The sequence below is a fragment of the Equus przewalskii genome, chromosome 22 (genome assembly GCF_037783145.1).
Source record: "Equus przewalskii isolate Varuska chromosome 22, EquPr2, whole genome shotgun sequence".
NCBI lineage: Eukaryota > Metazoa > Chordata > Mammalia > Perissodactyla > Equidae > Equus > Equus przewalskii.
The window spans coordinates 20384370-20411024 of record NC_091852.1 but is presented as its reverse complement, the minus strand read 5'-3'; the positions used below and the strand labels follow the sequence as shown (position 1 = coordinate 20411024).

Below are 26655 nucleotides of genomic sequence, written 5' to 3'. Positions count from 1 at the left end.
ACAAGGCGCCATCACATTTCAGATGCTCAAACCCACTCCCCAAGGGAGCCCCACATCCCTTGGGAGCAACAAGTCTGTTGTTGCTTTTCATCTTTGTTTGCTTTTAGTAGCATTCTCGAGAATTACAGTTAGGGTGCTCAGTATGGTGGTCAACGAAAGCTAAGACACTTTGATGATTTACTAAGATTTTCCAGCTGTACATTTTATACTGTCTTTGACCCTCGAGGGCATTCTGTATTGGTGACTCAAGCCGCTGACCCTGATTTATATTAGCATAATGTGTCTCATAGTAATATTGCACAGAATTTGCAGTCATTATGAATTCATCGTTCTTTTAAATAAGATTCAATAAAAAGTTTAAAAGCAGATGCAGTTTATGCTGGTTTCATCAGCACTTTAAACTCTCGCTACCCAAAGGGTCATCCTCGGACCAGCAGTGTCCACATCACTGGTTGCTTCTTAGAAATGCAGAGTCTCAGGCCCCATTCCAGACCTGCTGAATCAGATTCTGCATTTTGGCAAGTTCCCCTGGTGATCTGCGTGCACATTCAAGTTTGAGAATTCCTGCTATGATGACCTTCACGATCTTATTTCCACCTCCACTTAGGAAGATTGACTTTCCCTCCAGACCCGATAAATCCCTCTAATGCCAAACCACTAGGAAGCATTTATAGGGGTGACTGGCCTCTGCTATTCCCTCCTACTTCTGGAAAATTACCCAAAGTGCAGAAAATAACCCTGACAAATGTCCCAAGACCTTTGAAGAACTGTTTCTGCTTCTCAGAACAATTAATGAAAAGAGAAACAAGAAAATCAGTTTCACTTTGCATCTCCATAGAAACCCTACCTTAACACCAACTCCTCAGCGTTAGACTGTGTTTTCTTCACACAATTATACTAGCCAAGCTGAGACATTCAAAATAACCTGGGGATGAAGTAGAGAAAGTTCTAATTTGATTTTACCAACATAGGAAGGCTTGCTAAAACTGGGGTAGACAGTCTAGCACGACTTCAATTACAAGGTAAAGGTCAATAATATACTTAAAATACTTAAGGGTTATACGGTAGTTGTGTCTTAAAGGTAAAGTCCACAGAAGAGCATGTTCTTTTGTCAAAAGCGGAAGAAACTCACTCACTGTGTAAAATGTGTGTTAACTGTCCATAAATTCCACTAATGATCTTGATATGCTGGGGAAGAATCTCCTTTCGAGTAGAGGGCTTATTTCAATCTTCTTAGGGTGCTTCTCCTGCTGTACTGCCTCTGCCATCTGACTCAGGCAGCCCTCACAGCAGAAATTCTCTCTCTTTTCAGTTTGCTCTTGCTACTTGTGCTCTGCATAGCCATCTTTGCTCACTAACTGCTTTAGAAACTGATACACCCTTCAGGAATGTGTTCCAAGTACAGTGACGACTGTTCCTTCTGTTTTCAGCAAAGTCTTGTCCAACTGCAGTCTGATTGCCTTCCCTCCAGCTGGAGAGATGGGGCCCCAGGGCACAGAAGCAGAAAGGCAGGCCAGCTTTCTTGGGGCGGAGAGCTTCCGCTGACTCAGAGAGATCTTGCTTCTGATTGGAGCCTCGTTGGGTGTCTTTCACTCAAAGAGCTGAGAACGCTTCTGATATCCTTGATCTTTTTTATCTGATCTTCCATCAGGAAAGATAATAAGAACTCCATTTTAAGGGCAAGGAAGCAGAAGCCAGAGGGGTCGTTGACTAGCTAACAGGTCAGCCTGTTGAGGCTAGAATGCTGGTTCTCTCACTTCCACCCCACTGTTCTAACAAGCCACGTTTCCTGCTTCAAGATGAACAAGAAGAATGTTATTAGCATGTATCAGGTGCCTGCCTATATATGGGCTAGGTAGAATGCTATGTTTTGTGTGTGTTACATCTAATTCTCACCACAATCCAATGTGATAGGTACTTATCCATCCATGTTTTGCAAGTGAGAAAACTTTGGCCCTGAGAATTTGAATGGCCTATTATTTCTAAGTAGTATAGCTGGTGTTTGAATCTAGACTCCAGTCCCAGAGCCCTTGGTCTTAACTAGGGTGCTATACTAGGTGCAATCAAAAAATGTGAGGATGAACACCCACCTATGAAAAATAAATTAGAGCAATCAGGGTGCCCATCTTCAGTCTGGCAACCAGTAATACACCCAACCTGTCCTCTGAGAGTGTTCTCAGATGCAATCCTTGAGCCCCACGATTCCAGAGTAGTGGGAAGTCTAGTCTCTCTTTCAGGCTTCCTACCCCATTTACGCCCTCAAATCCTTTCCAAAGGGTAGTCTTCCCTTAGAAGGCTGTACCCTCTAGAAACTGGGGAATCCACAATGCTACCTGGAATGGGTTACATCAAGTGGGGCTGCGGGGTGGCAATTGTGGGATGTGCAGACAGACTGTTAACTTTTCCCCTGGAGGAGCAGTATCACACCCCAGAGTGGGCCTCCCCACGGGTGGGCCTGAAAGGAGATGGTGGGGTGGGCCTCTACCATCTGGCCACTGAAGATCCGTGCCTATACCTTGGCGGTTCCTCAAGGCAGGAGAGGAAAAGAGCCCATTCTCTCAGGGCTCTTCCCAGCCAGAATGGGCTGGGGCCTCAGCATCTCTGCTTTGTGGTTTCCTTCGCAGAGCTGCTTTGCCGGGCTCAGGCAAGCTCCAGTGTACCCCCGGGAGAACTGGGTTGAGAGGAGACAGTTACTGAGTTATCGTTTGTGCCTTAGTCATGGTCAGCTCAGTCCATGCTGAGAATTTGAATCTCAGGGAGTAGAGGTTGGGAAGGGTCTCAGTCCCTTTACTCCCCAAAAGTGTTCTGGGCTCCTCACACAACCCTGCCAGCCCTCCCTCATAGTCTTTAAGCTCCTCGTAGTGAGAATCTCTATTTCAAAAAAAGAGAAAATTTAAATTAGAATGTCCAGATCCCTGGATATGTAACAATCCAAGTAAAATGTGTTCTCATTAATATTGAGATCATTTCACTGCTGCTACTACATTATTGCTGGTTCAGTGGTAGCAAATTCAGATGCCCATGAAGACAGGCAGCCCATCCTCGACTGGGCTAGTTTAGATGGCAGAGCGTGGTGGGGACTCTGGTGACATTCACTCTCTCCACTTACTGCCTCATTTATATGTGAGCCCAGGGTGCCAGATTTCCTGGATTTTCATGTGGAATTTGATTCTTAAGTATTGACAGGAAAATGATAACGGAAGAAAACCCAACCCTGTGTAAAGGACTTCTAGCTTCTAGTAGTGGTGGACTAGGTGACTCAAAGTAACCCTCCCTCTGAAAAGAAAAAAGCTGAAAGAAATATATGAAAGCATCAGCGACTAATGACCTTATAAGATGGTAACATGACTAGGAAGGAGGTTGGAGCTCAGGCAGATGAGCCAGGGCTCTTTCTAGCCTTGCGCATTTGCCTGTCCAGGAGAGATGCTTGCTGCTTCTGCTGAACTACATGGAGTGTAGGTGACAGGTGTCAGGTCCAGGGGGAGTACCTGGTCTAGTACCACCTTCCTGTGCCACCCAAAGGGCTAACCAACGGAGACAGCTAAGAGGCAGACCTCAGTGGCAGATTCATGTGTCAGAAGGAAAATTGCTTCGAGTAAAGGCCTCACCAAAGGCAGACAGCCTGGCATAACAACACTGTTCTAGATTATGAACTTGAAGGGAACCATTCCAAAGGTAGAGTACAGACTGTAATCCAGCGGGTTATAAATCCATGGCTTTGAACTGCTAGCTCCCTCACGAGTCTCGTAAAAGGACGTGAAGGAAGCTACTAATATCCTAGGTCTCAAGTTATTTCTAGAAGTAATGTTTCAAACAAAATGCCAGCAAACAATAAAAGACTACAAGGTACTTGAAGAGACAAAGCAACATGCACCAGAATCAGTAGAAAATGTAGAATAGAGGGGAAGAGATGTGAAGTGCACAGTGAGGTCTAACACAATTTAATTGGAATCTCCAAAGGAGAGGAGAGAGTGGCAAGGGTATAAGTAAAACTTGAAAAGATGGTAGCTGAGGATTTCTCAGAACCAATTAAGGAGATCAGTCCACTGGTCTAGAAGCCAAAGCAGGCTAAATAACAATAAATTCACATCTAGACACGGCAGACTAAAATTGCAGAAAGTCAAAGACAAACACCAAAAAAAATAAAATAAAATCAAAGACCATGTTGTTTGATTGACAACGAATTTTCCAACAGCAACGTTGAAAATCAGAAGATTGAAATAAAATAACTGACAACCTGGAAACTATCTTTCTAAAATGAAAGCAAAATAAAGACATTTTTAGACCAAAAAAAAAAAAGAGAGAGAGAGAGAGAGAATAGGCTACCAGCAGACCCACACAAAAAGAAATTCTCAAGGGTATTCTTTAGTTAGGAGGAAAATTATCCCACATGGAAACTCAGAGAAGCAGCAAGAAATAAAAAGCAAAGAAAAGCTAGAATTAGGGGTTGGTTTATAAGAACATTGGATGTATAAAACATTAATAATGTCTTCTGGTGCTAAAAATATTTATCATATTATAGAGAATCAAAATATACAACCACAATAGCTATAAGCACCATGAGAGGAGCTGTGGTTAAGGAATGCTTAGATCCTTGCACATCTTGGAGGAAAGTAAAGGTATAGATCATTATTAGACTTTAATAGATCAAGGATTCACAGTGAAATTTCTAGGCAACCGTCACAAAAAAAACAGTAGAAAAAGATATAACTTCCAATCTAAGAGAGGAAAACATGGAATAACTTTAAAAAATCAATCCAAGATAAGAAAGGAAAACAGGTAAGTCAAATAAAAAGCATACAAGATGGTAGATTTAAACACAAATGTATTAGTTATTACTTTAAATGTAGATGAACTAAGTGCTCCAGGGAAAAGACAAAGTCTGGATTATTTAAAAAGATAAACATAAGCTCATTATGAGACACGTCTTAAGCAAAAATACAGAAAATTTGAAAGTTCAAAAAAAATAAGAAAAATGTATATACAAATAATAGCCAAAAATCTAGTTCCATTAGTTTCAGATAAAGGTCAAAAATATTGCTGAAGATAAATAGGGACTCTTCAAAATGACCAAAGGTCTAATTCTCCCAGGAAAACCCAACAATTTTACATTTATGGAGCAAAAAATTGACAGAACTTTAAGAAGAAATAGACAAATCCACAATTGTGCTGGAATATTTTAACACCCCCTCAGTAATTATTAGAACAAGTAAACACAAAAATTAGTAACAGTGTAGAATATTTGACGAATATCATTAACATGCCTGATTTAATGCACATAGATAGACACTACACCAAACAACGTCAACATATCGATTCTTTTCATGCCACAGGGAACATGTGTAAAACTTAACTATATACTGAGGAGTGAACAATTCAGAGTATTCTCACAAGGGCATTTAAGTAGAAAGTATAACAAAATGGTTACAGAAAAGCATTTGATAAAATGCAACATCTCTTCATGATAAAAATTCTGCAAATACGAATCAAAAGGAAATCGTTTCATCTCAGAAAGAGTATTGCTAAAGAAAAATCTCGAACATAGGCTATATGTGCTGACTGTATTTCTTGCTAACTAGGGAGAACAATCTGATGAGTTCGTTTAGAACTCAAATACGCTAGGGCTCCAGAAGTACAAGCATTAGCTTTATATGTAATTCAAGTGTGTAACTTTTATCCGCTTCCCTGTGATTGGGAAGGGATAGTTTTCAAATAATGTACCTGGAACACAGAAACCTTTTACAGTAAAGGCATGAAGACAAGTATTTTTTAAACTTTCAGAAAATGAAAACTCTTCCCTCAGGAGAAGAGCCATCTAGGATAGTGAGACCAGCACAGCTGTGCGGTTCAAATGGCAGTACTGACTGGGCCCAGAGCTAGCTCTGCCACTTACTGGCTATGTGACTTTGAGCAAGTAATGTTAATGTACTGCCTCTGAGCCTCAGTTTCCCCATCTGTAAAATGGGATAATACCACCTACCTCATAGACTATTATAAAGATTAACTCAAGATGTGAATTTGGAATAGTGCTTGGCCCATAGTGGGTTCTCAGTGTCAGCTGTGGAAAGATCCCTGAAGAAGAGTCAAAACTTCAGAACCTGAGGCACAAGCTATGGATGAGGGCAAGAGGAAGCGCTTCGGTTTCCTGAGATTTTGCAAGCCAGAAAATCAGTTCTCTGTCTCGCTGTGGAGCCAATTCTGTTGCCTGTGACCTAAACCCAGCCAGGAAACATAACAGCTTCTGGCTTCCAAGACAGCTTAGGCAAGAGCAGGAACGTATGTGATGTGCATCCGTGCCAAGCGCATATTTAACAGGGTGAGGCCTCCCGACAGCCTTCAGGGACAGAGCCGTGAAGGCAAGGCTGGGGACGCTGCTGGGGGTCGTGCTGTTTATACATCTAACTACCTGGTAACAACTGTGTCAGCCTGTTTCTGAATGCTGTTCTCAGCTGTGGACTGCATGGAGGAGGAGGACCCCTGCCATGCGATGATATGAGAAAGATCCCTTCTTCTATGCTTGTTGATGCTATTTGTAAGACCATCTCTGAAATGTGGCTTAGTGGCAATTTAAGGGCAGACAGGGTATGGCCTTTAGATCTGAATTCTAATTGCTGGCCCACAGGGAAAAGAGCCAGCCAAACAGAGTCTATGTCTGAGAGTTGCTTTGATGCCTGTAAATAATTAGGCAATGAAAACATCATAATTTAAAACTGACTGGTGACATTTAATAATAATGCTGTTCGTACCCACCATTGATTGTTTACGGTGTGACAGGCACTTCGCTTAGTGCTTTATATGCTTTGTTTCATTTCATGTTTAAAACAACCCGCTGACGCAGGAACTATATTAGCATTCCAATTTCAAAAATGAGACACAGGTTAAGAATCTTGTCTAGTTAGTGCTGGAGGTGGAATTAATCCCAAGCTCAACTCATTCATGTGTTCAATTCGTGCATCTCCCGTTTCTCTTAGGCCCTAACTTCTTTCCCCACCTAACACATGGTCAAGTCATGGGTCAGCCCAACCCCTGTTTGGTCATGGGTTGCCCTGAAGGTGCTCCAGTGTTAGTCCAATTCAATCACTGGTTTGTATGATGACAGCAATGTTTATACATCCTCCCTCTGTGCCAGGCACTGCTTTATGAAGTGCACCTTTTTTCATGTAAGGAGAATTAAGGCTCAGGGAGGTTGAATAACTTTCTCAAGTTGCACAGCTCAAAAGGGGTAGAGCCAGGCTTTGACCCCAGGCCGTTTTTCTTTAGCATCCGTGCTTGGCACCACTATTCTACACTGCGCCTTCTAGAGTAAGTAGCACAACACCTTATCAGAGTGGTCCAAGCCTTTGTATGCATGAGAATCACTTCCGGAGCTTGTCCCGGCTACACATGCCCTGCCTGGTCCCTAGATTCACTGAAACAGCATCTCCATGACAGGAGCCCACAGCAGTATCCCCAGGTGATTCTTCCCTCGTCCTCAGGTAACAGTCTGCTGACCAATCATTGGAAGACTTCTCGAGACGCTTTTCATTCACCTCTAAGGACAAGGCTTCCTGGGATCCATATGCAGAAAGCCAAGCTGAATCACATTATTGTTCCAACCACAGGAACCCAGTTTTTAAAAAATGGCAACAAGGACTGATAGCCTAGATCTTGGCTTTGGAAGTAGTTAGGGAAGAGAGGGAAAAAGAGGAGGCAAATGCTTACAAGGAGAGTCCTTTGAGTAACAGGAACTAGAAGGACATGGGTCATTTTCTTTTGTTAACTTCTGCTTTCAACCATGCAGTTGTATTTCTAACAATTTTGTAAGTGGCGGGAGGGTTGGGCAATTCTGGTTTCCCTTTCTACTGGCATGCATATGCCACATGAAGGAAACCTTTGCAGCCTGTTGTGGATATACCCAATGAAGAGAAACATGAAGACGCTATAGGGACAATTTAGGATGGTAGGTGTAAATTGTGGTGCTCTCAACCAATTAGTCATTTCTCACTCTTTTGCAATGTTTTTGGTGGCAGACGAGAGTATAAAAAGAGAAAAGAGGGGAAAGAGGAAAAGCAATAGAGTGAACAAGGGAGCAGAAATTTAAGCTGTAAACTCTTATTTTTTCTTTTTTTATTGAACTATAGTTGACATACAATATTATGTTAGTTTCAGGTGTATGACATAGTGATTTGACATTTAGGTACATTATGAAATGATCACCACAGTAAGTCTGGTAAACATCTATCACCATACAAAGTTATTACAATATTATTGACTATATTCCCCATGTTACATCCTCATAACTTATTTAGTTTATAACTGTAAGTTTGTACCTCTTAATCCCCTTCAGCTATTTTGCTGGAGCCCCTCCCTCCTCCCCTCTGGTGATCACCAGGTTGTTCTCTCTATCTATGAGTCTACTTCTGTTTTGTTTTGTTTGTTTTGTTTTTTGGATTCCACATATAAGTGAGATCATACAGTATTTGTCTTTCTCTGTCTGACTTATTTCACTTAGCATAATGCCCTCTGGGTCCATCTAGGTTGTCACAAATGGTAAGATTTCATTCTTTGTACGGCTGAGTAATATTCCATTGCACAAAAACACTCATTCGAAAAGATATATGCACCCCTATGTTCATTGTAGCATTATTTACAATGGCCAAGATATGGAAGCAACCTAAGCATCCATTGATGGATGAATGGATAAAGAAGATGTTAAACTCTTGTGGGTTGGTTTGTGTTTGCATTACAGAACAAGGGCACCGGGATTCTGCCTAATGCCTTTCAGCTGTGCCCATGGATGGTGGCAAGCACGTTTGCCTTCTCCCCTTCTCCATGCCCACACACAATACTTCCGAGAGTGGAGCCAGATGGAGCTCACACTTGAATAAATAGGAAAATCAGCTTCATGCCTCTTCTATTTTATTTTGGATTTGCACCCTAAGTGCTGCCTTTCACCTCCTAAATCCCAACTCAGTTGCAAAAGTGAAGAGGATGCTGGAGAAGGAGGCCAAACTGGCCTGGTTGGCGTGGCTTCTGTTAGGCTTGTCACGCTCTTCCAAAAACGCTAGTTTAGTTTTGCTTCGATTGAACTTTTTGGGGAGTATTTCATACACTTATATCTTGGAATGGCTTCTCCCCCTCTGAAGAGAGCTTTCGTGGAGGCTGGTTGCTGATATTGACAAGATAGATGGGTTCCCTTAGTGTGGGGCTCAGAATTCCTATTTATCTATAGTCATTTTTCATATTCTATGTTCTCTATATACTTAGGCCCATTTGGGATCAAGGTAGGTTAATTACATGAAAGTGGATTAAAGTTAGGATTATGTTTGTATGTGTTATAATAAAGAGCAAAATGTTTTCAGCGTTTAGCATTTTCACTTAATTTTTATTAGCAAAAATGTATTTGATTTTATTTTCAGTAATAATTTCTCTTCTAGATGCTTCTCAAATGGATTTAAAATAGCTACTCATCTTTGTTACCTAAAATCTTGACTACTGTAAACAGAGTGGTGTCTAGCCTATAGGGCACCTTTGTGTGTGTTAGAAAAAGGCGCCCTCAGCGGGAATGCACAGGACGATGAGGCTGGTGGACGGCATCTTCATGAGAAGATATCCCTTCCTCTGGGAAGATGCAGCCCTTTGCCATCTTCTGAGAAGGGCTTGGGATAGATTTCCATCCCCACTAACCCCCTTGGGCAGGGCCCTTGTGAAGTGGCCCCGACGGTTCTAGATCTCTGTACTTGGCTGTCTCTGTTACATGGTGTGAGTGTCCAGGATTTGAAGGGCAGTGTAACCAGAAACTTTCTCCAATGCTGGGATGTCCTGGAAACAAAGCCAGAGGATGACTCCAGATTTTATAGTCATAACAGGTAGGGATTGCTGCACGACTCCTGGGATGCAAGAAATGTCACACTTCCATATTGTATGCAACAAACTATCTCTAGTTTGGTCATTCCTATTGAAATTGGCAGGAAGCTCAGTAGTGGCCATTTGGGGCTTCCTCCCATTTCCACATTATTAAAACAGCACAGCCAGGATGGAGGCAGGGAGAGGGTGCATGCTGTCCTGGGGAAGAGTGCAGGTCTCTCTGGTTGCCTTACCTCTGTGTGTTGTCCCTGCCATTTGTCTGTGGCACTGCTCTAAGCAGGGGCCTGGCCACAGCCCACAGGCCATCCTTCTCCCCGCACATCCCTCCCTCCTCAGCGGCACTACATCCAAGGGGTTCCCACCATTTCCAGAAGTTTTCCTTTTGCTGCATTCTTGATTGGACAGCTTTCCTCTTCTTTCAGCTGGGTCATGAAGCTTGCACCCCCTGCTCTGCATTGGCACGGAGTGCTCCTTCAAACCACCCAAGCACCTCGACCTTTGGCAGGCAGAGAGGGTCCTGGCCCGAGACACACAAAAGGCTGGTCTCTTACTTGGGTGAGGTAGGGGAATGGATGAGTACTTTCCTCTCTTCCCAGTGATTCTTCCTGATGAAGCGGGTGCAGAGCACAAGGTAGTTTACAGGTAGATCACCCACTGCATTAAACACTCAAGAACTCACCAGTTACAGAATTTCCCAAACCCACCTTTTTTTTCCCTTTTTTTGGCGTCTCTTATGGGCAACACACATATCATGAGGGAGACACGTTTAAGAAAAATTTTGCCTTCTGGTAGCTTAGAGTTTAAAGTGTGATAGAGGAAGAGAAAAAAACATACAAATTCCTGTAAATCGAGGTACAAAGGAATCAACAGAGAAGCGAGTGAGGGGTTCAGAGAACGGAGAGATCCCACCTGGTGGGGGAGGGGAATCGGAGAGATCTCATGAAGGAGGCCTTGAGGGACGGGTGAGATCGCAACACTGTTCTGAACTGAAAGAACAACACATGTAAAAGTGGAGGACCGAGAGAGTGGGGGCTGCCTCCCCTGAGACATCACAGTTTAAGGGGTGCAGGGGGGTGAGACGAGCAGGAGGCCACAGATTGAGGAGGAATTGTGGAAAGGAAGGATGTATTCATCTCCTTTGGCTGCTGTAACAAAATACCATGAACTGAATGGCTTAAGACAACAGAAGTTTATTCTCTCACAGTTCAAGAGGCTGGAGTTCTGAAATCAAGTTGCTGGCAGGCCCACACTCCCTTCAGAGGCTCTAGAAGAGAATCATTTCCTTGCCTCTGGTGGCCACATCACCCCCATCTCTGCCTCCAACTTCACATCACTTTCTCCTCTGTGTGTGTGGCATACAATCTCTCTCTGACTCTCTTATCAGGACACTTGTAATTGCATTTAGGGTCTAGTTGGAAAATCCAGGATAATCTCCTCATCTCAAAATCTTTAACTTAATCACATCTGCAAAACCCATGTTTTCTGAATAAGGTCGCATTTACAGATGACAGAAATTAGGATGTGACAGCTTTGGGGAGCTATTATTTTGCCTACCAGAGAGGGTAAGACCCAGTGATCAAGAACCCGACAGCCATGCTGAGGGTGGCTGACCAGCCTTGGGAAATCATCCCAGACTTTTACATCAGGATTCCTAAAAGCTCACTCTGGAGAGGCTGAGAACAGGTAGCTGAGTCCTGCAAGCCAGGGATGAAAGAGGACTGTGTTTAGGAAGGGGCGATGGGCTGAGAAGGAGTGGGTGGATGGGAGCCATTGTGGAAATGTGATCGGTGAGTTTGGCAACTGCTTGGATGTGGAAAACGGAGAGAAAGACTCACCAAAGAGCACTTCCAACTCAGCCGATGGAGAGTTTAGTGGGATCTGCTAGTAGCAGAGAGGGGACGGTGGGGCCATGAGCTGATTTGGTGAAAAAATTAATCTCGGTTTGCAAGAGGTTTGGTGGTAGAAAGCTGGACAATGATGGTCCCTCAAAATGATCCAAGAAAAACGGACTTTGGGTGAGTTTATTTTATTAATGTGATTTTGTTTTAATTTGGTTCAAAATATTGATTTAGTTTAGAACACAAAGAGACCAAAGTTAGTTCAAGAAACCCAAGAGTGAGTCCTGTTGTAGGGCCAGGTCTCAGAGACCAGACCTCAAGCAAAGCTGTTGCTTCAGGCTCTCTTAGCAGAAGTTAACAGAGCTTTTCTTTAGAGATCATCTGGAAGGAAACTAGATCATCTCATGTTCCTCTTTGCTTCTCGAGCTCTGTGCTTCCAGTTCTACCTCAGAAATCTCACATCTGCAGGCTTCTAATTTTTAATTCCTCTTCTAATCCCCCATTCTGAGGGCCCTTCCAATTGCTTTAGAAAAAAATCTCCCCTTCTCTCTTTTCCATTGATACATGGTTGATGAAATGAGAGAAGTGTCTGGGATTCAGATGTATTAAAGCTGTGATTTCTAAAGAAAAATATGACAATAAAAATCCAGTACTGTTGACTCTTCCACTCGCCTAGAACGCCCTCCGTGAGTGGCCACAGAAGTCTCTATCTGCCGCATCATATTCTTTTCATCAAACTGATATAGCATTCATTTACTCCACCAATATTTGCCGAATACCTCCTAAGTAGCAGGCACTTTTTTAAGTCCTAAAAGGCAGAGTTCCTGCCCTTGTGTTGTAACTACACGGCACATATATATTTACACACTCAGGCAAGAAAAAACACATTACCTTATGATCCTTAAGTTAATTATGACTTGAAGCTCCCATCCCACAAGGCTGGCAAAAAATTCAGTCTTGGGCATTATTGGAGACCTTTCCTCAGAACTCTTTAGGGTCATACCAACATCTGAAGACTTTCTGGGTTCCTGGAAAATGGGTGAAAGGACCTCACTAGTGTTCCGTCCATGGTAACCATCACTGATGTCCTTCTTCCCAAACCCTCATGGTCCTTTGAGGGAAGATGGCTGCCTGGCTTCTGTGCTGGGTGGGCCTGGGGCTCTTTGCTCCAGGCGGGAGGCCCTGTGTTCAAGGTCTTCCTCACATGGAGTTTCAAAGACTATGTTTCCTTCCCTTAAGTTTGCATAATTATTGAAGCCTTCTTGTCTGACATGATCAGGACAAGGGACAAGTGCTTGGCTCATCAATCCAGAAAGAGAGTTAAAAGAGGTAATTAAATGCATACTATCTTGGCGATTGTATTTTTAGCACAAAATATATAATTGTATGTTCATTTGCCAATCTTTTCACTTCGGTCCAAGACTTTTCCTTTGAATATGAGCATACTGTTTGGCGGTGTGATGATGTGATTAACTTTCTTCAAAAGGTTCCCACTCATAATTCATCATCTATAATGTTTGCCTTTAATTTCTTTATAGTACAGTGGCATTTTCAAGACACTTGTGAAACAATCTGAGGAAAGAATTTCCTATACTTTTTTTCTCCTCAATATTTTACAGTATTCCACCCACATCTAATCTGATAGGATTATTTAATTGCCACTACCTAATTCGCTCCAAAACATTCAACTTAATTTTCATAGAAAGAGTTCTTCCTATTTATATTCACATTTCACTGATTTACATCTATTTTAATAATTGCATGGTTTCAATAACAAGTACAATAGGCATTAACACATTTAGGAATAAATTTAACTGACCCCTGATAAGCACATAACTCAACTGCCAGAGGCAGAAGTAGATGAGCATATTAGAGAGTGATCTATTGGCCACAGATATCCAGTGTGCTGTGGACATCAATCAGGATGTTTTTCAGAAGAAATGGAAAGCATAGGTTCATCTGTAGGGTTAAGTGGCGCTCAATTAGGAGAACTTCTACAATATTTGCAGTATCGGTTACAAATGTGCTTCCCTACCCTCTTGCCAATAGGTACCATCATTTGATGATATGGAGTAGAAAATCCTAAACGTTGAAACTTATGATGATGTCAAACAAAATATGTTTTAACTCTTCAGTTCTTGATGTTTCAAATTCAATTTCACTGCATTCTCTTAAATTGATAGGATATTTTAAGTTTATCTTTATTCATCCTCCAGGACCTCAGTTAAAGAGATGGTTTTAACTTCACTTTCTTTCTCTGTGCTCTTTTAATCCGTTCTATAGCTGTTAATGAAGAGTTAGCCAAAAAAAGGGGAAGAGGAAAGACTACAAGAGGCACGAAAGCTAATAATCTGACTTCTATATCAAATGGGTACTTGGCTCCTAAAGAGAGAGATACCCCTATATGGGCATCACATGGAACATGGCCCAGCAAAATGTGCCAGTAGGACATTTTTCTGGGCACCATTTGGGTTTTAAAAGGAAAAGAAGCCCCTCTGTTTCTGTATAGCAAGTTTTTGGATGTGGAACCAGAGGGAGGCACCGTTTGCTTGTGTTGTTGTAAAATGGCTCTAGATTTTCATCTCCCTTCTGGCTTCCAAGATTAGATGAGCGTGTCCATCCAGCCCGTCTTCGTAAGGTAAGATGATTTAGTGCATTCAGCCACATACGTGTTTCATTACTGGACTGGCCGCTAGAGCAATCTTTTCAAAGCACAGCCCTAATAGTGTCACCTTTTAGCTCAAAAAACCCTGACATGTCCCCTTGGCTAGTGAATTAAATCCCTACACTCTACCTGGCATTTAGGTCCCTCCAAACAAGGCTTGCCCACTTATGGCTCAGGGCTACCCTGTGTCTGCTGCCACCGAGGACACACCAAAATAGAGTGACTTTTTTCACATTTTGTAAGTAACGCTGTGTCCACGCACCATCTAAAATAATCTCCTGGACCATCTAAAATCGTCTTGAGTGGCATGTGCTCCACACCTTGGAAAACAATGCCTCACTCCTATGAAATGATAAGCAGCTAAAGGGCAAGAATGCATTCTTACTCCGCTTCTTGTCCTTTACCTTTCCAAGAATCTATTCCTTAGGCCTCTAATCCATGCCGTCTCCTTCTAGAGGACACTGAGGTGCCTCAGGAGCCACCACGTTATTTGATGGGAAGAAATGAGCAGTTATTTATGTAGCACTTGCCCATGGATTGGTCTGCCTTCTCTGAAACGTCAAGGTAGTAAGTTCTTCAGGCCCCTGGTCTTAGGATGTGTCTTCCCTCCAGTTGATGTGTGTTTATGTGGGAGGGGGTGTACGTGTTGGGGAGGGAGTGTAGCAGAGGAAAACTGTAGGGTTTTCTGAACTCCCTTAATTCCCAAAGCTCTGTTCAGGAAATGCTCCAGTGTTTGGTAGTTGGGTTTGCAGTTTCCTATCTTAGATCAATGTTTTTTTAGGAGCTGGATAAGACTTTGGAAGTCATCTTCTCCCCCTGCACCCTGGCCTGCCCATTCCAAGTTCCTTTTATGGAGAAGGAAACCACGGTCCAGAGAACAGGTGTCCAACCCGCAATAACTCTGCCTGCAAGCCACACATTGGAATTGCATCCAGATGTTTGCCATAGAAATCCTTCTCAGTGGCTCTCCAGTGACTGACTCGAGTTGTTCACAGACTTTCTTCTTCCTTTCCCAGGCCGTGCTGAGCCCTCTAATAGCCATTGCGCTGAAAATATCCCAGATTCACGAGAGAACTGGCCGGAGGGGCCCCACCGTCATCACCTGAATGGAGGAAAGCTCACTCATCAGGGCCAAAAGAGAGCGCTCGCGGGAGACACTTCACCCAGGCCTTCTTGCTACCTGTTTGTGCCTATTATGACTTTAAAAGAAACAAAAGATAATTTGCTAATGGGGGGTAGGGGATAGGTGGGAAAAGAAAAAAAATCTACTTTGTTTTGGTTTTGGACAGTTCTTCCAAATGCAACAGGGTCTTCAGTTGTCTGTTAAAGCTGCACTATCATTTGACATCTATATTTTTTCATACAAAGGAGACTCTCCTTTTGTGAAAGAATAAGTAGCCCGGGAATCTGTTAGTCAAGGCATCTGTGCATCAGTGGTGCCAGGTGAGAAAAGGTTCTGAAATCATGGAGGAAGGCTCAGTGCCAGGATTAAGCTGACCCTAAGCCATAGGTACCCCTGGGCAGACTTGAGAAGACCCTCCTCAGCATTGAAGACTTAGCTTTTCATCGTAGGTCAGGTCTTCCATGGGGGAAAGTTGTAGAACTCCTAATAGCCCACCTCATGCCCCCCAAGCACCTGATGGCCCACTCTTCCACCCTCCCTTCCCCAAAGTCTCTGTACCACCTTCTCTCACATCTTCTAAAGCTTTCTACAAATCACAAGGCACACTTTCAACAAAACATATCAAAGGGTGTTTTTCTCTCTTATTTTGTAAATAATATTATTTTAGCTATTAAGCCGGCTGCATTCCTTCAGATTCAGCCATTCACTATGCTGGCGGGAAGCAGGTTCTCAGCAGAACTCTGCAGATGAATGCTTCACGTTTTCCGGGCCCTTCCTTGATTACATCACATAGGTTGATCATGGGTTGATACTAATTTTTTCTACGAAGGCAAAATACCACCATGTCTGATATCTTTCTGACGTTAGCTCTCTCTGTGGTCTTATCTCCCAATAAGGGCCTATTTTAATGCACTTGTTTGGACACAGTTCAGACCTTGCTTATAATGGCTATAAAAGGAGAGAATGAGATGCTATAAAAGTAGGAAATGAAGTGGATGCTGGAAGAAAACCTTACTGGTGGTACAGTTGTGGGCCTGATGAGATGGAGGGGAGAAGGGGGAACCCTGCTGGAAAGCAGAGGGTCGCAACGGGCTTTCTTTGCCTAGGAAAAGGATCTTGCAGCGCTAGCAGCCTCTGTCTGTGCTCAGCCAGACACTTGGTGCATGGGACCTGTTTGCATATGTTTTGCTTCCTTGGGAACGGCACTCTCACTTATCGTGTCATTTGCACAGATGACGTGATGCACTTTGACTGTTAAGCAATGCATTATTGCTCTAGTCACGATTAGTGCAAGCAGGGAAACATTCCCAGTAAGGTATTTGTTTCCGTTTTCTATCTATGCTTCTCTCAGAAACTTGCTAGGACATTTAGTATCGAATAAAAAAGAAATTCCTTATTTCAACCTTGTGCAAGGATTGTGGATTTTTGCTTGTCTGTTTGTTTCGCCATTTGAGAAACTCCGGTGGTGGTCAGCTATTCTGATAAGTCTGCCTTTCAGAACACTTGCAGGGGCTGGTTTTCATTATTGTGACCTTGGGAATTTATTAAATAAATGGGACAGACAAGATGAGTTGCTCAAAACTGCCTTTGGCAGCCAGCGGAAATTAAAATGGTGTCTAGTCTTTCATTGTAAATATCTTCATTTTAAAATAATAGGAGGGTGGCTTTGAGCTGAGATTCTAAAGAACGAGTTATGAAACTTATCAGCCCTGGAATAAAATTTGCCTTAGATCTTTGGTTGTCATCATCTTTAAAGTGGAGTCCATGATGGCCATCCATTCGCTACTCTGCTCTGTGTTGGTCAGCACAATTAGATCCATTCTTCGGTTTAGTCAGCTCTAAGTAAGAAAGTATCTATTTTTTCTCAAGTTGCTGAACTATTAATTATCTCTAACTTTCAAGTTCAAATGTACATTAATTCTCATTTAAAAATCCTGTTTCTTTCATTATGGAGTATGTGTGTCCAGCAGCCCCAAAATAGATTCATTCATCATTAACTCCTTCATTCATTTAGCAAACACTGATTAAGCAACTACTCTATGCAGAGTCCTGTTTTTGGTGAGCAAGGAGGTGTATAAAACGTTATTGCTGCTCCTATGAGATTGTAATTTGGGAACAAGAGGCTCTGACAAACATATACAAAGAATCAGGTAGGCATGAATGTTGCAGTAGAGGCACAAGCAACCTGCCATGGGAATACACAGAGATTGACTCAGAGATGGCAGGACACTAGGCACTTGAGGAGTTTCTCAATGAGTAGAGTTTCTTGGGACTTATAACCATTTATATAATCTCACCAGGGGTGACTGTAGCAAGAACAAAGACTAGGAGTTGAGAGGTGGGATGGCTGGAGAGGAGGCCTTCTTTGGGTCTAGGGAGAGTTTGGCTTGGGTGACTGGAGTTGAAGCAGACACAAGGTTGTGAATATCGGGCAGAGCAAGTGCTTGGGCCCAGCTCTGGAAAGAAGCAGCTGCACGTGCGCGTCCTCTTATCCTCAGGAGAGGTGACAGACCAGAAGTCACTCTTCTACACATAGTGTTCTTTATGTTCTTAAAGGTGAAACTCCAGCAACCAGTATTTCTTAAGAGTAAATGACTGGAGAGGTCCAAGAATTTTGTGGAGACCGTCATAGAAGAGATTATGGATAGAATGTAGCCACTGTCAGGGACACTCTTGAGATCAGCTAATATTGAGGGGTTCACTCACTACACCATGTGCCCCAGAACAAGGACAAGCAACAGTATGTATAATGTGGTGGTTCCCAACCAGGGCAGTACCACTCTCCATGCAGGGGATGTTTGGAAATGTGTGTGTATATGTGCCAGGGAGGCATTTAGTGGGAGGGGACCAAGGATGCTGAATATCCTGCCAGATGTCAGCCAGTCCTCTAGAACAAAAAGTTGTTTTGCCTCATCCATGATTCTTGAGTTTATTAGCTGACTTTGAAAATGGGTAGGCAGCCATTATTAAAATGAGATCATTTATCAGATCTTATTGATCCAAGACCTAGCGTACATCCGCAGTATTCATAGGACAAATAGTGTTGCATGATGTTGCAGACTGAAAGGCTTGGACATGACGTGAAGGCTTTCTGCACAGGAAGCCTCAGATTGATGACCACGCCCATGGCGGCACATTGGTCTGGCAGGTGGCTGCACCGAGCCAGTGTTCTCTGCAGATAATTCAGGCAATGACAAGGATAATGCTGTGGTGACTTCTGATTGGCCAACTGTGGGTCAGTGTAAGGCATGGGTATTACTTTGACGATAATATCCATCAGCCATGGCAGGTGTTGGGAGTTTGAAAAGCACTTGCGAGACCTGGTAGTGACATAAGAGACGACTCCATTTTATTGCTTGATCACATGGACACTGAAATCCCAGACATTTGCCTTGAGGAGATTTCCATTCCTGAGTGGAGAAGGGTCTGAGAAATCACGCACCTTTGGAAATGATGTAACTGCCAGTAAGTCTTTGGCCCTTCAACAGTTACAAACAGCAAGAGATTATCCAAGATATCAGAGCTTAGCAGAATGCCTGCTCCACTCCAACCAGCTGGAGTCCTTGTCGGTGCAAATGGCTCATGCAGTTGACAGCCCACTTGGTATGTGAATCAGCTTAAGTTGTCACGGAAGGTTATAGAATATTGTGAAGATATGCCTCATAAACCCATGTCTTTATAATCTTTCCATGCCTTTTAGCACCTAGTATATGCCCTGCAATATAGGTGAGCTGGAGAGATACCTCACCAAAGACTCTGTGTTTAAGCAGAATCTTGAGGAATGAATAAGATTGTCAGTAAAAGCACTTGTGAGTTTTCGAGTGGAGGGGTTAAAAATATACACACTACATCCAAGATGTGCGAGAGATGCAGCATAACGCATTCTATAACTGACCTTATCATGCTCATCTTCTGGGGGACGGGGCAGTGAGTGCTTAAACTTGCTTCTCCGAGGGACATCATGAGATTAAAATAATGGAAAACCATCAACTCTGAGGACTTCCCTTCCCTGTTGATGTGAGCCTACCATTGACATTGGAGAGGAGGGGATGAGCAAAGACTCTGCAGTGGAGGTTTGCCTGTTCTCCACTTTCTCACAGTCCAGGTGCCCTCCCTGCCATTCATGGAATCATGGTTCTCAATCTCTCACCATTGGTTTTATCATAAACTTGCGGAAGAAGGGATGCAATGTCTGCTTCCCCTGAGTGACTCCTCCAAGGGTGGCCAAGGAACTCTTACTAACCACAACAGGACACTTTTGTCTCACTTGCCCGGTGGGTTTTAATTGCTGGGGCTCTCAAATTTAGGTTTTGGGTAATACCCATGTTGTTGATGCTTACTCCAGAGTACATGTGGTAAAAAAAAAAAAAAAAGCAATAAATGCCTATTAGTAGTATTTCTTTTCAAAAAGCACCTAGCTTATTTTCTGAACCAATAGTTGGCGTTCAATAATGTTGGGGTTTGTAAAAAGATTAACTCATCTGGATGCTGTGTTAGTTTTTCCTGGAGAATAAAACTTTGACTTACTTTCCTCTATTGGTTTTTTTTTTCTGATAACAAAACAATGACAAAAAGCGTGGATGTTTAAGTACAAAATTTATTGCAGTAAAGAGATTAAAACAGTGTTCTTATGTAAACCAAAATTAACATTAGTTTCACATGACTGCCAGCAGTTAGAAAAACCATCTATTACAACTGCAAACTCTGGATGAGAGCCCAGTGATCAAGTTGTTCAGGTCAGGGAATGTGCTCAGACCCCAGGGGAAATTTCAGGGTAACCATCTCAGTAGAGGGACAGAAAGAGATGACAAGAGAGGAATAATAAAATTGCACTGCTAATAAATGATTGCTTCCTGTTGAACAACCGTGAGTGACCTTCATATCCATCATGCCCTCGACGTCAAGGATGCAAATCACAGATGCCCAGATTCATGCTTCATGGCAAGGGACCGAGATTTCATTTTAGGTGGCTTCCTGCGCACTTGTCAAGACCTGCTTAATTCGTGTACTCAGCAATAATGGGGAAGAGGAGGCCACAGAGGCCCCATCCCATCTGGATAGCCCTCTTCCTCCTTGAAAGATCTTCATCCTTCCCTCCAACTGTCCACAGCCCTGCCTGTGCCCACTCGCCAGGGGCTGTCTGTAATGATTAGGAACCGTCTTTCCTCAGCAGTATAATGATCGGATGGAAGGGAACTACACCATAACGAGAGCCAAGCAGAAAACATGGGGGCTTATTTACATTTTAAAAAAGAAACCAGCTGGTTAACCGTAAAGCCGCCTCTGCTGCCTCGACAAGAGCTTTAGGCACGGCAGCATCCCTGGGGCTCCACCTCCTGGTAGGGCCCACTTTCTAAAGGGGGAGAGAAGTCCCAACTGCCCCCTGGGAGGAGGAAAATAAGACAGGGTTAACCCAGCATCAAAGTTTGAAGTAAATAAGCCCTCGTGCGTCCCTCTATGGACCCTTTTCACCCTCTTGGTAACAGTTGTGTGTTATTGGAAAAGTTTCTTAACTTCTCAAAGTCTCAGCTTGTGCATCTGTAAAATGGGAATAACCATAGCACCGATCTCTGAAAGATAAAATGAGGGCTAAATAAAATGCATACAAAGTTTGCAGCACAGAGCTCTCCGTGTAAAAGACATTTCATCACCGGTAGGTATTAATCCAAACATAAATTCCTCACTTGACAGAGGAGGAAACTGACGGCTGGAGACATGAAGGTTCTTGTCCAAGCTCAAGAGCATCAGGCTGCATCTCTTTCCACCACCTGACTTGTCCTCTTGCATTAAAACATAGAATAAAATATAATAAAGCTAAAGAGGAATGATTGGGTTTTAAAATAAATGTCCCAAGTCTAAAAAGGGATGGATCTAGATTTGGAGACACAAAGAATTTCCTGTTAATGATCAAAGTACTACATACTAGTCTCCTTGCTTTCAAACTCTAGAGATTTACAAGAGAAGTCATTGAACCATAGGGGTCTATTTTAAAAATTTTCAAAACTTATGTCAAATTCTACATTGATACAACCTATGGCTAGGAAAAATTCTTTTTTTCCTGAATTCAGTGTATTATGGATTTTTAAGTATTTTGTGTATTCAACTTGAGTCTCTAAAAATATCTTGTCAAATCCGCTTGTACAATGATTCTGTTTTAAAAATACTCATTTAAAAGTTGGTGTTTTAAGCATTTTGAAAGCAAATATTACAGTCACTTTCCTTTCATATAGAAGTAATATACCCATAATTAAAATAAGATAATATAAAACAACATTCAGGGGTCCCAAGGGTAAATCTCCCACAGAATAAATTACTGTGTCACTCTGGTTGTATGGAAAATGGAGATAACTATGAAACCAGCCAACAAGACACTGAACAACCCACAAAATAAATGAGAATGCCCCTTCATTTCTAGCGTAATTTCCCTTTGTGATTATTAGGTGATGTAGGCGTGAAGGCACATAGCCATCCCATCGAGCAGCATCTATTCCTGCCTGTTGGGCACAGAGGTGATGGGAGGGCAGTTGAGTGAGACCAGAAAGCCCTTCTGTGGAACATAGCTCTCTCAACAACACTTTTGCAGCCCAAAAATTCACCTGGGTTGGGATTAGTGCGAATCCTTTGAAATGTTTACTTAGTGCTGACCATACCCTTCCAGGGCCCGGACCCTGCACTTGCAGGCCAAGCACCTCTGTGGACTTGCATTGCTGTCACACACAGCACCCCCTCAGCGAGCTGTCTCTCATGTGTGGTCCCTGATGTGGCTCTTCCTCCCACAGTCCCTTGCCTGTGTTTATTATTAGCAGCTGTCTCCCTTGAGGGTGCGGCAGGAGTGCTGGAGACTTCCCCTGCTTCAGCACTCCGGGCTTTGCCTCTCAGCATCCTGAGATGGCCTTGCTGCTGCCACCCTGTCTGCTACAGACTCTTCATAGGACGGTGGAGCCTCTGGGTGGGCATCATTTTCATCCTCAAATTCAAGGCCCATCTCTGTGTACAGAGGTGGAGGAACATTCGAGGCCTCTCCCTCTGCAGGACAGGTTTGCTTTTCGGCATGAAGGCTCTCTTCATAAGCAGGAGGGTAAAAATCTGGCCTGGGGGACAAAATGCCACCAAACACATGTGTTATTTGAGTGGTTAATGCCAAAGAAGCATATGTCTGCCTCTCTCAAATCACATTGTGTGAAGTTAAACTGTTAAGAAACATTGATTTTGAAACAGATGCACTTCTTCCCTGGCATCCCCAGTTTTTTAAAAATGTGCTGTTCTTTCAGCATAATCCTCTTTATCAACCATAGGATGTATGCCTCTATAGCCATATTTTCCCCAGTGGGTTATTCCAAGCTATTCCCTCTCTCTTACTCATTGGAACCAGGGACTTTCAGTGTGAGATCCTTATCATGGGGACCTTGACTGTGGAACTTCTCTCTACCCAGTTATTTAGTCCATCCACATCCTTGTCTTCATTCACACACATTGTCTGCTACTCAATTGCACTCACTGTCTTGGATCCTCACAGCCAACAAAATAATGAATGAAAATCAGCTGCATGCAGATTCCTGAACTATATCAGATGCTTGTCTTTCTCCTATCACGCTTTTAAGTCTCAGCAGCTAGTTTCCCTAAAAAATACTCATTTCTCAAACTACTTCAACTGACGACTTTATGTAGGTTTCACATGCAGCTCTTTCCATGCCAACAGGCCAACGGCTAAAGCAGCCTTTCAAGCCAGAGCTGATGTACTCATTGGTAATCTTGCCCAATGTTACTAATTGCTAAATCCTTCTGGCTTCTCCATCATGAATGGGATTGGGGGTGGGTGGAGGTAAGGAAGAGAGAGGGTGATCTCGGTTGAGTTGTGTATTTATAGAGCAAATCCTTCCAGTGCCTACAAGGAGTGTTTATGGTGTGTAACCACAACAGAACAGGGACTGCCATTTGGAGCCACAGATCCATTCCAAATGTTACCAGGCCTGATGCCAAATAGCTGAAGGAGCTGTCTACTGTACGGCATAAATCTCATTCTCTACTCAGAATAGCCAAGGCTGTGTCATGGGGCACATGTGTGAAGACACTGAAGACAGAAAGTTAAGCCAATCCCTGGACTGATTTGAGAGGCTCCAGGATGACTGCTGCCCACCCAAAATCCCGTCAATGACTCCCAATCCCCACCTCCTGTGCCAATTCACATTCCCAGGACCCTGAATCCCACCATTGCAGACACATTTGATTTGATACCTCTACCTCGGTACCCATTGTGAATACAAATCCTTCTGAGAAATGTAACTTTCCGTTGACTGACTTAGTAGCCATTCTGAGTGGGCTGGGCATCCATTACTTGCAACAGGAAGAGACAGTAAAATGGGAGTGTCTTGTTGTCCATAATTTACTTTACAATGTTTCAGAACAGCACAGTGTAACGTTATGCCTGTGTTGGTAAATTTAAAGTACTTCCTGAAGGTAATCAGTTACTCTTACCAGGAATTCACATTTCAGGGGCAATCATTTAACATTTATACAAAAAAAAAAAAATCACCACTCTAGAAGCATCTTCTACAGTCACTTTAATTATCTTATTTATTGTTTTTTGCTGAGAAAGATTAGCCCTGGGCTAACATTTGTGCTAATCTTCCTCCACTTTTTCTGTGGGCTGCTGCCACAGCATGGCTGGCAGGTTGTGTAGGTCCGCGCCCAGAATCCGAAACTGTGAACCTGGGATGCCAAAGTGGAGCACACGAACTTAACCACTACGCCACAGGGCCAGCTCCGGTTATCTTAATTTTTGATCAAACCCAGGGACCTCACTAGTTAGTATAATAAACATTGGAAATGGGTTTGGTTATTGTAATTAGTATATTAGCGTATATCATAATTAGCATAGTAATATAAAAACTCAACCAACATCGGTAAAATTACTTGTATTCAAGATACATGGAGTGGCTAAAATATTTTAGATAGATGAGGAGGGCAAGAAAATGTATGGAGTCTTGCAACTTGCACCTTAGGGATGATGCCTGAGGTTTCATCCCTAAATGGTCCCAAGTTCAGCTAAGAATTAGGAGCTTTCTGGTTGTCTGATACTGACCATAAGGTTAACTGAAATTTTTTTATTATGTTAGAATATATATATAATATAAAATTTACCACTCTAGCCATTTTAAGTGTACAGTTCAGTGGCATTAAGTATACTCACGTTGTTGTGCAACCATCTCCATTATCCATCTCCAGAACTTTTCCATCATCCCAAATGGAAAGTCTGTACTCTTTAAACAATGACTCCCCACCTCCCCACTCCCAGCCCCCAGTAACCACTCTTCTACTCTCTGTCTATGAATTTGACTGCTCTGGTTACCTCATTGTAATCTTACAGTATTTGTCTTTTCTTGTCTGGCTTATTTCACTTAGCAAAATGTCTTCGAGGTTCACTCATGTTGTATTATGCATCAGAATTTCCTTCCTTTTTTAGGCTGAATAATATTCCATTGTTTGTATGTACCACATTTTGTTTATGCACTCATTGACTGATGGACATATGTGTTGTTTCTACCTTTTGACCTTTGTGAAGAACGCTGCTATGAACATTGCTGGACAAATATCTGTTCAAGTCCTGCTTTCAATTCTTTTGTCTATATGAAAGTAGAATTGTTGGATCAAATACTAATCCTACATTAAATTTTTTTGAGGCATCTCCACATCATTTTCCACAGCGGCTGCACCATTTTACATTTCCCCCAACAGTGCACAAGGTTTCCAATTTCTCCACATCCTCACCAACACTTGTGTCCTGTTTTTTTTTTTTTAAAGATTTTATTTTTTCCTCTTTCTCCCCAAAGCCCCCCGGTACACAGTTGTATATTTTTCGTTGTGGGTCCTTCTAGTTGTGGCATGTGGGACACTGCCTCAGCATGGTTTGATGAGCAGTGCCATGTCCGTGACCAGGATGCGAACCTATGAAACACTGGGCCACCTGCAGCGGAGCGTGCGAATTTAACCACTTGGCCACGGGGCCAGCCCCCCGTTTTTTTTTTTTTATAATAGCCATCCGAATGGGTGTGAGATGGTAAGGTTAACTGAATCTTACCTCTGGAATATTATTGCCTTGCCTCGAATGAATCTTTCATGCAAGGTGTGATCAGAACACCTGAAAGGATGGCAAGCTGGGCCTTCACTGACCTCATGAAGAGGGTGCAAGGCTGCTTTTATGCTGGCTTGCTCATTTGTTGTGTGGCAAAATTTGGTCTGGGACTTGCTTTCCTTATAACTTGGTAGTCAGGTTATGGGGACTAACTAACCATCACCTGCCTCTAATGACATCTTCCGTGACACAACAAAAGAACCTAAGAGGAAGGCCTCTTAAATTGACTTAGGTAAGTTTTCACTCGGGGAGAAGTGAGGAGGATGCTTCTCTGAGGCAAATTCCCCTTACTTCATGGTTTTCCCCAAAGACCACGCCATTCTTCCTATGGACTAAGCCCAGGGTAATTTCCCAACAATAAATGTTTGGAGAATACAGACATATAGCCCCATGGGACATGCAAGTTGCTCCACAGTGGAATTAGAAGTCATTCAGCTTTTCCAAAACTCAGTCCCCATCTCAGCCCTCCTTAGTCCTCTGGCTTCTTGGCACATACCTGTCCACTGTGGCCAGGGGCAGGGCCCCATGAGCAAGGTGTTGTCTGAGCACATGGTTGAATACCCCTTTGCTTTCACTCGCCTGGCGGTAGGTGCTCCAGAAAATTCCACTCAGAAGGATCACAAAGCCAAGAGGCAGGATCAGGTTCCCAGGACAGTCAAATGTGGAGCCTGAGGAAATGAAGGTGGCCCCCAGGTAGATCATCAGAAAGCCTGTCAGGAGGGCAAGGGCACAGAGAAGCAGGCGATTTCTGTTCTGCATCCCTGCTCCTTGGGAAGCCAGCTCCCTGACCCCGCCACTCCTCTGCTTCCTTTGCTGGGAGAGAATGCTCTCATTAGCCAGCTCACAGCTTTATACACTCTGGGACCAAATGGCCTTTGGACAATTAAATGGAGCAAGCACTTAGAGGCTATTCATTAACCACTGAAAGTAACTATAATATCCTTGGAGGATTAACCTAAAAACATATCATCAGGTACTCCAAGAATGAGTGGCTTCCCAGCGCTGTCTCGCTCTTCCAAGCTGGATAGGACCCTCAGGTGGCCCCAGTTAC

The 26655-nt window shown here is 43.0% G+C and overlaps 2 protein-coding genes across 2 annotated transcripts in view; one reads left to right on the top strand and one right to left on the bottom strand.

The window, feature by feature from the left end:
* Positions 1 to 16874, top strand: part of PGM5 (phosphoglucomutase 5) — a 168014-nt gene extending 151140 nt beyond the window's left edge. The window contains exon 11 of the mRNA XM_008512759.2: positions 15366 to 16874. Coding sequence (XP_008510981.1) covers positions 15366 to 15455 — 90 coding nt within the window. The 3' untranslated portion in view covers positions 15456 to 16874. The remainder of the gene's footprint in view (positions 1 to 15365) is intronic.
* A 3175-nt stretch (positions 16875 to 20049) lies between these two features.
* Positions 20050 to 26423, bottom strand: TMEM252 (transmembrane protein 252). Its single transcript, XM_070590656.1, has 2 exons — positions 26101 to 26423; positions 20050 to 22563 (listed from the first exon to the last, which is right to left on the bottom strand). Exons 1-2 carry the CDS (start codon positions 26361 to 26363, stop codon positions 22326 to 22328), a joined length of 501 nt encoding a protein of 166 aa, XP_070446757.1. The 5' UTR covers positions 26364 to 26423; the 3' UTR covers positions 20050 to 22325.
* Between the last annotated feature and the right edge of the window lie 232 nt (positions 26424 to 26655).

Bases quoted from the DNA above. Each gene is read 5' to 3' on its own strand.
- TMEM252 (XM_070590656.1), bottom strand. From the start codon at position 26,363: ATGCAGAACAGAAATCGCCTGCTTCTCTGTGCCCTTGCCCTCCTGACA. The intron at 22,564-26,100 runs GTATGTGCCAAG...TTTGTCCCCCAG, and splicing joins CCCCTGGCCACAGTGGACAG to GCCAGATTTTTACCCTCCTG.